The sequence below is a fragment of the Leptidea sinapis genome, chromosome 18, assembly GCF_905404315.1.
Source record: "Leptidea sinapis chromosome 18, ilLepSina1.1, whole genome shotgun sequence".
NCBI lineage: Eukaryota > Metazoa > Arthropoda > Insecta > Lepidoptera > Pieridae > Leptidea > Leptidea sinapis.
This window is the reverse complement of record NC_066282.1, coordinates 8,930,228-8,948,035: the sequence shown is the minus strand read 5'-3', so window position 1 is coordinate 8,948,035 and position 17,808 is coordinate 8,930,228. Positions and strand designations below refer to the sequence as shown.

The window sequence follows — 17,808 nt, the reverse complement described above, 5'->3', positions numbered from 1 at the left end:
TGCTCAACCCCAATATTTGCATGTTAGGATATTGACTTGAGATGTTGCTCTAGCAAATCAAAACAATTTGTTATGTTTTAATGTGATAACCCTCACTTCTGGGATTTATTACACAAACAAAATTTTATGAACGATGCGGGACTCGAACCCGCGACCTCTTGCGACCAAGTGCGCTAAATGTATAATCTTCTTCTTGTATTGATTTTGTGTAGCGAACGTGTTACGTTGTCATAAAGTCTATTTATTTTCTTCAAAATTTATTCCATGCAAATTATTTTGATGTCAAAAAAATCAGTACTTCTTTAGCTCCGTACACAGGTATTGGCGTTCTGGGAGAGAAGAAACTGATGCTTTTAGCTCACTATTAATAATATTACCATTACAATACATAAGTAATTGCTAGAGACAATCATAATATTGTCAATCTCAGGCTGCCGCATCATGTAGCTTAGATTTACAATATACTGGCGTAAAGATAAGCAAATCGTGCGAGGGTGAAGAACATTTGTAACGGAGGTACAGCAAAAAAGAAAATGTAGGAGCTTTTTAATGTAACCAATTTTCATTGACATGTCGTAAACAGTCAGTCACGCTTGGAATTAGGCTCGTAATATTTCGAATTTTAACTAGATAGCCACAAGCTAACGTACACATTGACAAATTAAAATTGGTCACCCATAATCTGACATATGAAAATTGGTCACCCATAATTTGACATCAAAATTGATCACCCATAATCTGTCATATCAAAATTGGTCACCTATGATCTGACATATCAAAATTGGTCACCCATAGTGTGACAAATCAAAATTGGTCATGCATAATCTGACATATCAAAATTGGTCAATTGACTTCGCCTGCGGTATCTAGTTAGAGCGCAGTGGAGGCCAATCCTTAATCTAAGGCTTAGAGTATAATCTGCAGTTGATTAATAAGATGAGAGAAGAACACTGAAAATGTTTAGAAAATGAAAAACGGCTCAATGTAGAAAGTTGCCAATACTTTTAATGTTTTTCGGAGTAATCTCCGTTCCTCTCTACACATCGTCGCATTCGATGGAACCACTGAGAAAAGCAGTGAGCCCATTCTTTCTTGGGGTCTCTTCTATAGCATTTTCGTTCGCTTTCACCGCATCTTCAGGGCTCTTCAAGCAAGTACCTCGAATTTTATCTTTAGTTCTTGGGAATAAATACAAGTCGCAGGGCGCCAGGTCAGTACTGTATGGCATATGACTCATTATCTCGACACCTGACATAGTCAAAGCATTGTCGAGGTGAAGGAGGTTCCTGCTTCGAGGGAACTGCTGTCGAATTTTTTCCAAGACAACAGGCAAACAGCGATAGACATACCAGTCTGCGTTAACTGTCCTTCCATCTTCTAGCACAACTGTCGCGAAATGACCTTTCCGACCAAAGAATGAGGAAATCATCTTTTTTCCTTGATTTCCTCCTTTCTTTAAGGAAACACCCACTGAGCTGATTGTCTTTTGGTTTCGAGTTCGTAGCAATATATCCAGCTTTCATCACCTGTGACGATGTCAAATACAGCATTTGAGTCACCGCCGTTAAACTTATCTAACAATTGGTGACACCAGTCCATGAGAAGGTGTTTCTGGTCGTCGGTTAAAGCATGGGGAATACATCTGTCTCCTTCCTGACGCCTAAATGTTCGTGTAATATTTTTGTACTTGACTCAAACCAATGCCCAGGCTTGCCCGTATCTGCTGATAGGTCACTCTCTTATCTTCCTCTATCATGCGTCGCACAGCACTAATGTTATCTTCAGTAGCTGCTGTTAAAGTACGTCCCACACGCGGATCATCATTGAGATTGCTACGTCCACGCTAAAACTCGTAAAACCAATTGTAAATAGTGGCACGAGATGGGGCTTCATTAAGTAATGCTAATCGCAGCCTATCATAGCTTTGTTGTTGGGTAAACGAAAGTCATAATAAATCATTGTGAGAAAATTTTCTCGCGTTATCTTACTTTTCAGGGGTAACAAGGGTTTTAGATTTGCCACCAATTCACAAAAATAAAACAAATGACTACAATATACTACATTAGGTTACCAAAGAGTTCTAAAATTGAAATTCAAAAAAAGTTTTCATGAGCAATGTTTCTAACTGGCCAGTTCTAAACATTTTCAGTGTGACCCATGTATTATAGGTTTAAAAGAGGTAGATATGTCACTAGCGCGCCGAAAATAAATCGCATTTACAGAGACAATTGGTCCCTTTGGTCGTAGTCGCTCTTTGGTCGCTCTCTCGATACGAAAACGGTTTGTTATTGACAGAATTGCTTACAATTTGATATAGGTACAACATTAAAATACCATGTTGTGTTATGGGAAGATGCACTAATTTCGAAAGTAAAAAAAATCATAGAACTACATACCACAGATAAGAAATCATGCAATATAAAATTTTATTTGATTTCATTATTTCTCTAACTAAATAAATATGTCGCCATGACAACGAGACTCGAGTCTCGAGTGCGGACATAGATTAACGTACATAAACGACGAAATATGATGATAATGATGCTGTCTGTTGCGGGTTGATCGAGGTACTATATTTTAGAAAATTATGTAAAAAAGGCGTTGATGCAGTGAATGTACTACGAAATGTAATAATTTTTAATAAACAAGTGCGTATATAGGTAGCTGAACTATCAAACTACAAAAACAAGTCTTAGGGTAGGTAGCGGACGTAAACAGTGAGTGCTGTTTGCGTACGTAGGAGTTTTTTCAGTAACACTACCTTTCGGTATATCTCTTGCTAACTGTAGAAGAATCAATGGATCATTTTCTTCTTCTCACATTATCTTATTGTTATAAACCCTCAACAAAAAGACATTCATAAATAATATAAGATAAAAAAAATATTAATTGTTAACTTAAAACTTTTTGGGACCCGTCGTTGGTAAAATTGTAAAAATGGGACCCTTACTGTACATTTCGGTTTTGTTTTGTTATGTCTGTATGTTTTTTTATTATTTTATGTACAAATAATTGATATCATTAATGGCTTTATATTATAATCAATATTTAATTATTTTTTTATAAATTAACCAATGTCACTATATTTACCTAATTTCAATGCAGTTTTACTATTTTACAACTTTACTACATGAACTTATGTATGAATCGTATTTTAGGCATAAATCATGGTGTACGGTAAAAAATCATATCTGATGAATTATTCTATATTTTTCTGTTCAAATACGAAGCAAATTAGATTTATCTCTTTTTCGCTTGCGATTATTGCATTTGCTATCCTCCTTTGACGTGTAATCGTAATGTAGTGTGCTATTGCAATGTTAAATTATTGATGTGTGCGTTAGTGTAGCATATACAAACCCCGAATTTTGTCTAGGTAACCTATCGTAACCCGTTATTATTATATTATTTAATCAAAAAAATTATAAAGATTACCATCATAATGGAAGATATATTTTTAGTTATGGCAGTTTCCCTTGAAAAGTATAAAAACTATTTGCTTTCACAAAACATTAAACATTTTTAAAATTGGAATACCGCATTTGACAAACTGAAATCCAACGTTGACAGAAGGCGTCATCAGCCAAAAAATATACAAAAATTCATTTATATTTATTTTGTTACTAAACATTATGTTGTACACCGTAAAATAAGGTAAGACTCTTTATTAAAATTATTACAAGGAATTCCACGAATGTGTTTAAAGTTTGACACCATTTTGGCTAATGCACCTGTTCAATTTTAGTTTTAATTAATAATTTGCCGTGTAAAATGATTGAGAACGCATGCGCGGACACCACAGCACCTGTTACGGAGCACGCTATCGGGGTGAGCTATTCAAGTTAATTAAAATTTTAATAAGCCCAGTTCGCTCAAAGTTTATGTAACCAAAATTTAATATGGGAACTCTATTGTATGTCACTAGAGTTTATTAGTTATTACCGAATTAATTATATGCTCCAGGTTGATAATATGAATAGCTTTTTTGCCACAACATTATTAATTTGCTATCAATAACTTATTTCCATTGGTTCTGAAGTAAATATACAACTCTGCTGTTTTTCCTCTATGTGCCTGCTACAAATTGATTTTATGAAGATGATATTAACTGATTTAATTAATGTGTTACGATATCAATAATTACTTCAAATTAATATGAGCTTTGAAACTTCAAAGTGTTTCGTCTAGGATGTGATGTATTAATATTATAAATATTATCCTATTTTCAAGCTGTTTTTGTGTAATGTTTAAGGTGAAATCTTGTTTATAAATAAATATCCGGACGACCGAGCCTTGCTCGGATTTTTAAGAATGTACAAAACTTGAACAAACGGAATAATACGACATCTGGATTCGAACCGAAGTCTTCTGCATTCCGGATCACCCAGTGTCCCATCTGAGCTATTACAGTCGGATATAACTACATTTTTTTTAAATTGAAACCTAGATTGATTTATCTGTATACTTAATATTATGAAAATCGTTGAAGCCGTTTTCGAGATTCAGATTATAAATATATAGGTATCTATATATAGAGAGAGAGAGAGAGATATAAGATTTTCTTCTTGATTTATTTTTCATGAACTGTATTTTGTGGATCAAGTTCTATTCAGAGTATTATCATTTTGGATTGGTTGGAATTCATCTGTTTTATTATTTGCTTGTTTTAGAACATTCTTATAACGATAATTGTATTGTTTTGTGCTGAACGGCATTCCACAATGTCCTGACATTTACACCAGCAATATAAACCTGACATAATAAAATGCTTTACACTTTTTAGGAAATTCCAGCTGAGGATGTAGACATTGCCAGATCGGAAGCAACATTCCGATTCACAGTTCAAAATGTGAGCCAACTGAAGGAACAGGTCCTCTCTCCACCGTGCTACGTCCGATGTCTTCCATGGAAGATTCTAGTTCTGGTCCGGAACACTAGCTCACCGGACAGACCCCAGCAGAAAGCACTCGGCATTTTCCTGCAGTGTAACGGCGAGTGCGATGCACCCGGTTGGTCCTGCTATGGACTTGGAGAACTCAAATTACTCTCGTTCAAGTCAGATGGTGAACATTTGTGCCGGAAATTGCATCATATGTATCATTGGTAAGCTGGTATCATTACAGTATCATCATCATCATCATCAGCCAGAAGACGTCCACTGCTGGTGAAAGGCCTCCCCCAAAGATTTCCATGACGATGGGTCCTGCGCTGCCCTCATCCAACGTATTCCTTACAGTATTGATATTCATAAATAAGGTAAGGAAACAAACATTTCTTATTTTAATCATCGCAGAAATCATTTTCAAATCAATCTTTTCTTTTCGCAAAAATACTTTTTATTTTAATCTTACCCGAAAGCTAACGAGTATATAGAGAATAGTCAGTAATTAACAGGTATTATTTTAATGAAAACATTTTGTGCAAATTATTTCTTAAATTATTATTCTGCCGATGAAGGTCTTTTTCCAGATTATCCATTATCACTAGATTTTAGAGAGAATAATTTTAAATATTTTCAGCAAAGAGGACGATTGGGGGTTTGCCCATTTCATATCGTGGATGGACCTGATGGATGCAGAAAATGGATTCATAAAGGACGACTCTATCACGATTGAGGCTCACGTCATTGCGGAAGCGCCTCATGGAGTATCATGGGATTCTAAGAAGCACACAGGCTATATTGGTTGGAATGTCACTAATTATTAATTAGTAAGAGTTCTGTAACTAAAGAGAAACCATCGAGAACCCTTTTTAATACTCTGTAGAACCGTAGACTACCAGTGGGAGGCTCCTTTGCACAGGATGCCGGCTACATTATGGGTACCACAATGGCGCCTATTTCTGCCGTGAAGCAGTAATGTGTAAGCATTATTGTGTTTCGGTCTGAAGGGCGCCGTAGCTAGTGAAATTACTGGGCAAGTGAGACTAAACATCTCATGTCTCAAGGTGACGAGCGCAGGTGCAGTGTCGCAAAGAATTTTTGGGTCTTTCAAGAATATTGCGGAAATAAGCGGCATAACATTGTAATGGGCAGGGCGTATCAATTACTATCAGCTGAACGTCCTACCCGTCTCGTCACTTATTTTCATCAAAATAAAATACTGTCACCACGGTGTCCGCCCAAACCCCCACCCAGCACAATATGGCGGCGATTCCTCTGGTGTTATAAGAGAGTTATGGTCCGCGTTGATCACACACTGTCAGATGACGTTGTCTACCTCTTTCGTAGGAAATCCAAAAGAAATGTTATATATTTTACAAAAACTGCGCCAACTCACCACCAGACAATGTTTTAAATAAGTTTATATTTACTATTTGTAGATGGAGTTTTTTTTATGACTAAAATGAGGACAAACGAGCGTACGTGTCACCTGGTCGCCGCCAACATTCTCTTGCAACAGCAGACGAATTACAGGGGCGTTGCCGGCATTTAAGGAAGGTGTACGCGCATTTTTGAAGGTACCCATGTCGTATCGAAGCTAATTTCGCAGCTTTTTTGTACGTGGAAGAAAGTTCATTGAAAACAGCACTGTTGAAGTACACCACACATCCAGATGGTGGGGATGATATCCTAATTAGTGGCGTGCCGTGCGAAGGTGAAATTCATCGGCAGGACTCAGGTGAAATACCTCTTCGGAACACTCCCCGTGATAAATGCGGTAGAAGTATACAATCAAGCGACGTCTGTAGAGACGCCAGGAGATCGGCCTATCAAAATATTGCTGTACTTAAGATTATCGTTAACTAAATAAATTGTAATTCGACAGGTCTGAAAAATCAGGGTGCAACCTGTTACATGAATTCCCTGCTGCAAACATTATTCTTCACGAATGTCCTCCGCAAAGCTGTGTATAAGATACCCACTGTAGGTGATGACAGTTCGCGGTCTGTCGCATTTGCGCTCCAACGGGTTTTTTACGACCTCCAATTTTCCGACAAACCAGTCGCTACCAAGAAACTTACGAAAAGTTTTGGCTGGGAGACTTTGGACTCGTTTATGCAACATGACGTTCAAGAATTCCTACGGGTAAGTTTTTAGCTTTTGTATTCCTTATATAACATCGGATAGCTTTTGCAAATATCACATATACTTTAAGCCATAGACTAACTGTCTTATTCATAAAGGCTTAGCGGAGATTTAAACATCGCTAATATACGCTTGTTAAAAAATGCTATTCATAATCGCATATTAGACCTAAAATGCTCATTATCTCTTCGATAAAACTGACGTGACTTATAGTAGCTAGGACTCTTCTATAAACCTATTTTAAGCACTCTAACGCAGAAAAACATGGCCGACATCGATCAGCTGTTCGTTAAATAATGTGTTTTATAGCTTCCCGCTCAAAGTTGTTGGATATCCGTCATAGATTGACAACCGACAGACTTCTAAACTTTGATTTTTGAAGTTTGAAATTATTTTGACAACCGACAAACCATTGACATTGAAAAGATGTCTGTTTCCATTGACAGTTCCTCATAATATTAGTTGAAATCATGCTTTTTTGTACGAAATGGCAATATTGCGTACTATACAGACGTATTAGTTATGGGAGATTTATCTAACGAATATAAATAAAGAATTTTATCGAACGTTCGATTGGCTTAAAACACGTTTTAACTATTATAGCTTTATACCTTCGAAAAGCGTTTTATTATGAATAAGGCAATTATAGTATACCAGCGTATAGACAATGAAAACGTGCGAGAGAGAAACACATCTCTAACGGAGATACAGCTAGATAGAAAAGGACGGCGAATCTATTTTACTGTCGGTGACAGTAATAATGAAATGAAAAATGAAAAATGAAAAAATATTTATTTCTGTAACAAAAATGGTACAAACATAATAGTGGATGTGCACTGTTGACCTTCTATTAAGTGAGAAACACCTGTACCAGAAGGCCACGCTCTTCCATATCAATTAAAATTAACAGTACCAAAAACTAGGGATCACAAATTAGGTCTAAAAATATAAAAAAAATATTATACAAACAGGATGTCTGAGTGTGTGTGTGTGTGTGTATGTGTATGTGTGTGTACGAGCATGTGTGCATGTGTGTGGTGTATTTCATTGTTACTTTTCGTAAAACACGACTTATTGTACTATCAAGAAGGTATAACTAAAATTTACTCCGTGTAGTTAAATAGCTCTTCCATTTCCTCATAATTCATGGATTTCAACCAAGTAGTTAAACTTCGTCTACATTCCATTTTGTTACGCGTATAGATCTTGAGTTTTTCATTAATAAGATTATAAACATGACAGAACATGTATTCGACAATGCGACAATGCGACAGTTTATGAAACAATCAGAGATTGTTTCATAAACTGTCGCATTGCAAAAGTGGTCTTTACACTAGTTGGTGTAATAATAATGTGTGTGAATTATAATTTAAAAATGTGTGCGTTAGCTAGTGATTATGCTCATGCGCATAAAGGAGTTCTGTATACAGAACAGCCATCCGACCGGCCACGACATTCGGAGCCGGATGCTGGCCACTCAAAAAGCAGCACAACAATCAATTACACTGCGCAGAGATGGAGATGCTCAGGTGGGCAGGTGGTGTAACAATGCTGGATCAGGTCAGAAACACACACATAGGAGGCACCTTCAAAGTGAGACCTACCCCAGATAAACTGCAGGAGAGACGTCTGCGGTGGTTTTGAGGCGACTATACAACCACCTGAGCATAAAAGAGCTAGATATAGAAACCAAACCCCCGAGGACGAGGAAGACCCTGAATCACATGGATGTCTAAAGTAAATAGGAACCTTAAAGAAGCCCAAATAAACATACAGACGACTCAGGAACGAGCAACCTGGATAAACATGATACGGAGGGCCGACCCCAAATAAAATAGGAAAGGACCAGGCAAAGAAGAAGCTTAAGCTAGGAGGTAGCTAGCTTAATATTCAAAATACTAAGGAGGTAAATCCAAGCGTTGTTGACTGTTTACGACTTGTCAATTAAACGAACGTTAACAGAAAAATAGATTAACTTTCGTTTTCTATTTTGTTGTATCTCCATATCAGAGGTTATTTTCTCCCGCACGGTTTGTTTATCTTTACGCTATTATAATGTTAGTCTATGATTATTACTGAAATTTGTTTTCAATTGTCATTTATCTGATGTATTGGCTCGTATTTAGACTTTGTTAAAAAGTTTTAATTTAATTAATTATTTGCTATCTATTATAATGTTACTTGTTGTACCTTACTAAGGTTTCTGTCTATATAAATTGTCACCAAATCGTACACTTTTTTGTTTTTTCGTTGCCTTGCAGCGAGATGCTCAATGACGTACAAATTACCTAAGATAAATGTACTCACTAACGGCCGTTCCCAATATTCAGCCTATCTCTTACTTGAGATTAAAATCGTAACTATCGTTGACTTTTGTGTCACAATAAACTTATCGACGGTAACTCACTAGCTGTGAATGGAACGACGTATAGCTTACCAGCGATAGAAGTTTGTATGGAAATTGGAATTCACGCGTCCCAATATAAGGCGATTAGAATGACTTATCGGGTATATTGTGACAGCTTCAGATTGTTAACAGCTAATCACTGACAGTAGATGGTAGTAATTTATCTCTATCTGTAGATAGTATATTGGAAACGGCCGTAAGTAATTGTAAACGGACTCCTTTATTTTTCAAATTCAAATATTTTTATTCATTATTATGAATATTGGAGGTCAAAAACTACCACCCATTCCAAAAAGAATATCTCAGACCTGAGAAGAATGGGCGGAACAAACTCAGCGGGCTTTTTTTTCATCAAAAAATATGTTAACAACGTAATATTGTACAATTACACTTATTATTTAATAGCCTGAGGGCGGTCAGAACATTAAGAAAATCATTTATGTTATAGTAACCTCTATCACACAAACGTTTTTTAACAATTCTTTTGAATATCGCAATACTTTTGTTTTGAACATTTTCTGGGATCTTGTTGTAAAAGCATATACATCGCCCCACAAAAGATTTCTAACTCGACATAGCCGAGTAGTAGGCATGACATGTTTGTTTGTTCCTCGATAATATAACATAAACATTTCACAACACAATTCGCTGTATACAGACTGTAATACAAATTTATATTAATTCAGGTACTGCTGGACAAATTAGAGAATAAAATGAAAGGTACCGCAGTGGAAGGCACCATTCCTAAATTATTCGAGGGCAAAATGACGTCGTTTATCAAGTGCAAGAATGTTAATTGTACAAGCACTCGCGTCGAAACGTTTTACGATATACAACTTAGCGTTAAGGGAAAAAATGACAGTAAGTTTTTTATAAATCTAAATGATAATTAAATACTTTTAAAAGAATAAAATCACGTGTAACTGTAACGCGTGTGGCTGTTTTGTGTGAAAGTTACAGTTAAAGTTTACCAGTGGGAGGCACCTTTGCACAGGATGCCGGCTAGATTATGGGTACCACAACGGCGCCTATTTCTGTCGTGAAACAGTAATGTGTAAACATTACTGTGTTTCGGTCTGAAGTCCGCCGTTGCTAGTGAAATTACTGTGAAAATGAGACTTAACATCTTATGTCTCAAGGAGACGAGCGCAATTGTAGTGCCGCTCAGAATTTTTGTGTTTTTCAAGAATCCTGAGCGGCACTGCATTGTAATGGGCAGGGAGTTTCAATATCCATCAGCTGAACTTCCTATTCGTCTCGTCCCTTTTTGTCGTAAAAAAAACCCTTTTGTTAGAATACTAATAATAATAAATAAATAAATAAATAAATACAATTACAATTATAAGCAGATTACTGGTTTTAAGAGTATTTTATTTAAATGTGTAACAATCGCGATAATCAAAGAAAAGACTTTCTAATTGTAACTAAAAAAATCTTTGATAACCTTTGATAATATTTGAGTATAGTTCAATGTATAAAGTTCGAACTGGCTTCAATGACGCAGTACAGAGTAACCAGAATGTACTCTACGTTTTTGGAGTGATAGATAGTCTATTCCACTTTATTGTGTTGGCCAGGAGTCACCTAGAAATGACACGCAAGGTCTCACTCTGTCCCAAGGATGTCCGCCTAAAACTGATTAGGAATATATAATCACTATGTTAATTATTTGCGAGTTTTCTCTTACTCTAGTAAAAGCTTAATCCCAATTTTATATTAATTTTTGTATAATATTATTACCTAGTTGATCAATAATAAACCGTACGGCTTTCGCCTTTGTCGGTCGACGGCAGTTTTTCTGGTATACCTAACATATAGATCAGCGGCTATCGAAAGCAAGGCTTAGCAGTTAGTTATGGCTATAGCGAAGGCCTTCGATCGCTTCTTATGATATGCAAGTAGTTCATCAGCTTTCTCACTGGGCGCTGCATACACCGAGGGTTATAATTGCTCGAAACCGAAGCGTATAAAGTTCCCCAAGGATGTGTGCTATCTGGTACACTGTTTCATTGTTTCGTTGCATTGGTATGCGGATGTCAGTACTGGAGATGCTGTATACTTGAGACGGTCTCGGAATATGGAAAATGAACCTTGATACTCGCAAGGGAATCAAAATAGAATATTTTCCGATTTTTATGAAAATAAGGGACGAGACTAGCAGGACGTTCAGCTAACTGTAATTGATACGCATTGCCCATTACAATTCAGTGCCGCTCAGGATTCTTGAAAAACCCCAAAAACTCTGAGCTACATTACAACTGCGCTCGTCACCTTGAGACATAAGATATTAAGTCTCATTTGCCCAGTAATTTACGGTAAGCTACGGCGCCCTTCAAACCGAAACACTATATATATTTCTTGCTTCACGGAAGAGATAGGCGCCGTTGTAGTACCCATAATCTAGCCGGCGTCCTGTGCAAAGGAGCCTCCCACTGGTAACTATCAAATTTGGCAAATAAAACCGTCTTATACTGCAAGTATGGGGAAAAATCTGAAAATATAACATTTGTAATTTAATCCGGTTTTGGTTTCTTGTCATGTCTTGTACCTTATTTTCATAAAAAAAAACTAATGTAGAACAAAAGTACCTCATCGGTTGTCTAGAAGAGACTCTGTCTTGACTATAAATTATCTAATTATAAAATAAGTTGTGATGTAATTACAGTATACGAATCCTTCAAGGACTACATAAGTACAGAATTACTTGACGGCGACAACAAGTATGATGCGGGGGAGCACGGCCTCCAGGAGGCTGAGAAGGGCGTGATGTTTGACGTGTTCCCTCCCGTCCTGCACCTACACCTCATGAGGTTCCAGTACGACCCGCAGAGTGACGCCTCTGTTAAGTTCAATGACAGGTTTGTGAAATGCCAGAACAGAATACAAATTAAAGCTTAACGGCCTTTCAAATAAACTTGGTATAAAGTTATAACTGAGAATAAACCAAGAATATGCAAAATGACTTGTCCGTTGGTGGATTTTTTCTTTTTTAAACTTTATTATTGAAAGTTTTTTAGATTTAGGCCTTCTAGCTCTCATTCTAGCTTTATTCGATGATTTTTATTATTTATTGTTCAAAACAAAGCATACAATAATAGTCATACATTTAAATAGCACGGTAACCCCAAAAGGGTTTATCTGGGTAAGTATTTAATAAGCTTAAGTATCCCTTTCAATATTGAAAGGTAATAAATAGACTTCAGTAGCTAGACGAAAGCGCAGGAGCACCTATTCAGTTAATTTTAATTCCCAGATAGTTGCGAAACTGAAGTGGCAATGGGCAGGGCACATAGCTCGACGGACAACCGGCCGTTGGGGCAGTAAAGTCCTTGAAGGGCGACCACGTACCGGAAGACGTGGTGTTGGTAGGTCCCCCTACAAGATGGACCGACGATCTGGTCAAAATCACAGGAACACGTTGGATGAGGGCAGCGCAGGACCGATAGTCGTGGAGATCTTTGGGGGAGGCCTTTGTCCAGCAGTGGACATCTTACGGCTGATGGTGATGATGATGATGATATTATAATTTCAATTATTCGTTGTAATCTGATTGTGTGAGTCAAATTAAAATATTGAACCGTTTTATCACAGGTTTGAGTTTTACGAAACAGTTAACCTCGATGCGTACCTACAAGAGATCCCCTCAACACCAGCTCACTACACACTGCATGCTGTGCTCGTCCACTCTGGCGACAACCATGGCGGACATTACGTTGTCTTCATCAACCCCAGGGGAGATGGAAAGGTAATTCTGCTAATCGTAGCGAAATGAAAGATTATCTGATTTAACTGGCACAAATAAATGATAAATAAATTTTGATTTAAAAGATAACGATAATGAGGTTCTTGCCCTTTTTACTCATTAAAGCTCAACGCACTTACAAACTCAAAGCACTTACAAAGTTCTCATTAAATTACATTATTTTTTTCATTTATTGTTCAAAACAAAGCATATATTTAAATACCACAATAACGCTAAAGGGTTTGTCTGGTTAAGTAATTAATTAGCTAAGGAAATGGTTCAAAGTATAACTTTACATTTATAAGTGTAATTTCTTTGTCCTCAATGAATAAAGTGACGTTAATTTGATTTAAATAGTTGCTTGAAAGTCTGGATTCCAGCTACTCATCTTAAGGGTTAAATTATTAAAATTTCCGTGAGACATTAAAATGCTTTTAACTAACGCGGCTTTCGGACCTCCGAATGGTCCGAAAGTAGTCGGTACCCACACCGATAAAACGTGGGTAAAGCCGTATTAATAAAAAGTAATAAAAATATTGACACACTTTTACACAAATAATCTTGCCCCAAAATAGGTATAGCCTGTACTATGGGTACAAGACAACGATATATTTAATACAATATACTTACTTAAACCTACATAAATACAAATAAACATCTATGACTCGGAAACAAACATTCAAATTCATCATATAAATGATTGCACCTACCGGGATTCGAACCCGGGACCTCTAGCTCAGTAGACAGGGTTAACATCTTAAGGATGCTATTACTGCTGAGATGTAGACGATGCAGCATGAAGATCGCTTTTTTGCGCATCTGCGTGGAAATCACAAATGCATGCATAATATAATATAAGTAATTTTATATGATGTTAATTTGGTTTCTTTTCAGTGGTGCAAATTAGACGACGATGTAGTATCACGGTGCAGTAAACAAGAGGCCATTGAGTACAACTTCGGCGGTAAGGAGGACGCCCCATATCTCGCCCGGAGGGCCACTAGTGCCTACATGCTAATCTATATACAGTGAGTTTATCTTCAACAACCTCGTATCTATTTAGAAAACAAATCATGCATCCTTTGCAAAACAAAACATACACATTCTAAATAAAGGTACTAATACATATTTAGAATTACAAATTCAATTTTATTTTTGAAGTGTAGTATTTACAATATTTACAGCTATACATCATGAAATTCAGGAATGCTTATTAGGCTGGTATGGACATGTAATGCGTAGGGACGAACACCACATCAGACGATCATGGGTATCGATGAGGCCAAGAGAGGCAGAGGCCGCCCACCAACTAACTGGACTAGAGCCGTTAACAAAGACATGACGATGGCAAAGGCCTAACGCCAGCAATGACCCAAGATGATGCAAACAGTGACGATCTAGCATCAGGAGGGCCAACCCCAAATAGGGAATGCGCCAGTGGAATATATAGCATCTACAATACTCCTATAAAAATATAGTATTGTAGTATCCTCACTGAGCACAAATTCAATAAATATTTTAAAGCTTCTATGACAAAGAAGGCTTGCTATAGCATTGCAGATTATATAGAGGATAATTACACATTGTTCTTCTTTGGTAATATAGCATGAGAGATATAGGGAATCAATTTAAATTTTAATTTAGTTGATTAGTTTACTTAAATATTCTCATCACAAATCCATTTATAAATCAATTCGAAAATTTAATTACCTATAAGTTAATCACTCAGTTTGTTAAATGTTTCTTTAGCACAGCGCATTCGCTTTCAAATTATATTTTAATAATTTTCATAGTTTCCCCACTGAGTCCTAGTATTGTTCGTGGGAACGCATAAATTGTTCTCTTTCAGTACAAACATTATAACTGTAACACCAACACCGACAAATGTTATGAATTTGGAATGTTTATCAAAGTTATTACTCGACAATCTCTGCAGTGCAGTGGGCAGCGGGCAGAGAGTTCATATAAAGCGTGGCTCATACACGGTAATTGCCGGTCATTCATTTTGGCCGAACAAAATATCGTTGCGGGCATTTGTTCGCAGCTGCGATTTATGCCTTGCCTGCCTTGTTTCCAGAACTTTGTTGAGGTTTTATTTTATCAGCGCTATCTGCATATTACTGTTTACGAAACGTGACTGTGGCAACGTTTTTATTCACGAGGAGAAAAAAAACGTAAATGGTAATCATTCACCAAGCTTAATTGACGACCCATATAGCCGAATTGTTATTGACCCTGACTACTAAGCTAGAGGTCCCGGGTTCGAATCCCGGTAGCTACAATTATTTGTATGATGAATATCGATGTTTTTTTCCGAGTCATGGATAACATATGTATGTTTAAGTAAGTATATTGTGTTAAATATATCGTTTTCTTGTATCCGTTGTACAGGCTATGCCTAGTTTGGGGTAAGATAATTTGTGTAAAAGTGGGTCAATAATATGATTATTATTATTATAATTAGTATTTTTGATGATAGAGAACTGAAACCTCCACCTTAAGTTCCCCGTAACAATGCAGTGCTGGTCAGGATTCTTGAAACGCCTATAAATTCTGAGAGGCATCAGGATTTTTTTTATGGAATAGGAGGACAAACGAGCGTACGGGTCACGTGGTGTTCAGTGATCACGGCGGTGATCACTTCTTCAACCACATTCTCTTGCAACACCAGAGTAATCACAAGAGCGTTGCCGGCCTTTAAGGAAGGTGTACGCGCTTTTCTTGAAGGTACCCATGTCGTATCGTCCCGGAAACACCGCACAAGGAAGCTCATTCCACAACTTTGTAGTACGTGGAAGAAAGCTCCTTGAAATGAAGGTGGGGATGATATCCTAACTTGTGGCGTGTCGTGCGAAGGTGGAATGTGCTTGTCACATTGAGAAAGAATATATAAAGTCTCAGTAGCCCTGTTATTTCTTTATGTAGTCCTTCAATAGAAACAGTGCTTGCACACAACTGCTTGATTTCAGGCCTAGTCTGTGCTAAGTAGCCTTCCACTTATTATGAATGGCCAAATTCCTATAATGGTGGAATTCTTAAAAACTCTTTAATAAATAACATTAATGTATAGTATAACATCGTCGGTATAAACAAAAGTAGTATTAACACAAGTACAAATATTTTATTTGTCTCAAAAGAAAACGCATTGTACAAAAAACCATGTACATGTTACTACATACTCATAACACCTACTACACAACATTATACATCACAACCATTAGGTACAAACTTTAGAAGAAGTCTACATAAATAAGTTTGGTTAATACATCTAGACAAGTAGGTATGAAGTTGTTATTGCTAGGACTTCTTAAATAAATGAGGCACATACAGACAGTAGGTTTATGTGAAACAGACATAAAAGCTGGTGCCTTATTCCACAAAATAGCTATTTTGTCGGAGAGTAGGTATGTTGTTTACATTATGACAACAATCTACTAGTACATGGCTGAGCTATAACTCCTAAGTTTCCCTGTGTTCAAGATATTAGTACTCCCCGTGTATCGGTTCAAGAATGTGTATGTCTGACTATTATAATGCACAATATGAGTAGTAGTTTAAGATTTTTGATAGGGAAAGGCACTAATAATAATAATATGATGAGACTAAAACTAAGAAATGAAGTTCCTTGTAGAGATTTTATTGTTAACTACGTAAAAGACGTAATGAAAATGAAAGCACACCTACCCGAGATAAGGACCCTAAAGGGAATTTAGGATTCAGTTCTATTATCACCCATTGCAATAAGTTTAAAATGTTTTCGAGTGTCAGGCAATGACGAAAAATTTATAATAATGACCAATTCCTGCAATGAAATTTTTAATCCTAAAGAAATTGAATTAAATCTTAAATCACAGGACGTCCCAACTGAAATACGTCCTACAAGACGTAACGGAGAGCGACATGCCGACGGACCTCTGCGAGCGAATCAACGAAGAGATGCGATACGAGATGGTAAGGACAAGTAAATATCCACCAATCACAGCGCGCTATTTATTCATTATTTTTGTATCGTATATGAATAGTATGGTATTTGCAGGCGGCAGAAAAATAAGGTGCAGAAACTTTAGATCTGACACGTCAATTTGTTCAGCGAAGTATTATACGAAGATATTCAGTGCTCTAAAACAGTTCTTCACGTTGCAGGCGATTGCAGGCTCTAAATATAAAGGAAGATAGTGTGACATACACGGTGCGTTCATATATTTTGAAAAATTTACTTGTTTTGTATAAATGCTGCGGTGCAATGGCTCGCCACGACGGTAATAAATTTTTATTGTGACTTATTCAAACTCTGATTGATATTGTGTACATTATTTTTTGTTGTAATTATTTATATATACCTCTATCAATAAAATTGTTTTAAAATAACATATGTTTTAATATATCTTTTCAACGAACCCTGTAAATATAGCAGAAGAAATAGCAAAATAATATATATTGCAATCTATTAAGAAATCTTATTTTATGTAAAAAATTTCGTTGGTACTAAATTAATTTATGTACCCATTTCGTATCGTCCCGGAAACACCGCACAAGTAAGCTCATTCCACAGCTTTGTAGTACGTGGAAGAAAGCTCCTTGAAAACCGCACTGTGGTGGACAGCCATACATCCAGATGGTGGGGATGATATC

General features: G+C 36.7%; 1 protein-coding gene across 4 annotated transcripts; it reads left to right on the top strand.

Annotated features, from left to right (window-relative positions):
- Nucleotides 1–3,550: 3,550 nt before the first annotated feature.
- Nucleotides 3,551–17,544, top strand: LOC126969549 (ubiquitin carboxyl-terminal hydrolase 7-like). Of its 4 annotated transcripts, none has more exons than XM_050815056.1 (12): nucleotides 3,551–3,654; nucleotides 3,746–3,828; nucleotides 4,784–5,103; nucleotides 5,520–5,683; nucleotides 6,768–7,027; nucleotides 10,121–10,295; nucleotides 12,100–12,292; nucleotides 13,026–13,179; nucleotides 14,071–14,204; nucleotides 17,031–17,127; nucleotides 17,213–17,228; nucleotides 17,320–17,544. In XM_050815056.1, the coding sequence occupies exons 2-11, from the start codon at nucleotides 3,772–3,774 to the stop codon at nucleotides 17,225–17,227; spliced, it is 1,569 nt and encodes a 522-aa protein (XP_050671013.1). In that variant the 5' UTR covers nucleotides 3,551–3,654; nucleotides 3,746–3,771; the 3' UTR covers nucleotide 17,228; nucleotides 17,320–17,544. The 4 variants fall into 4 exon arrangements, with proteins under 4 accessions (XP_050671013.1, XP_050671010.1, XP_050671011.1 ...); XM_050815053.1 differs by having other exon boundaries at nucleotides 17,031–17,137; XM_050815054.1 differs by lacking the exon at nucleotides 17,213–17,228.
- The last annotated feature ends 264 nt before the right edge of the window (nucleotides 17,545–17,808 follow it).

What these genes read in the sequence shown, in the direction of transcription:
- LOC126969549 (XM_050815053.1), top strand. Translation starts at nt 3,772, where the DNA reads ATGATTGAGAACGCATGCGCGGACACCACAGCACCTGTTACGGAGCAC. An exon ending in ACGTTCAAGAATTCCTACGG is followed by an intron (nt 7,028 to 10,120) that starts GTAAGTTTTTAG and finishes ATATTAATTCAG; the next exon opens with GTACTGCTGGACAAATTAGA. An exon ending in ACCCCAGGGGAGATGGAAAG is followed by an intron (nt 13,180 to 14,070) that starts GTAATTCTGCTA and finishes GTTTCTTTTCAG; the next exon opens with TGGTGCAAATTAGACGACGA.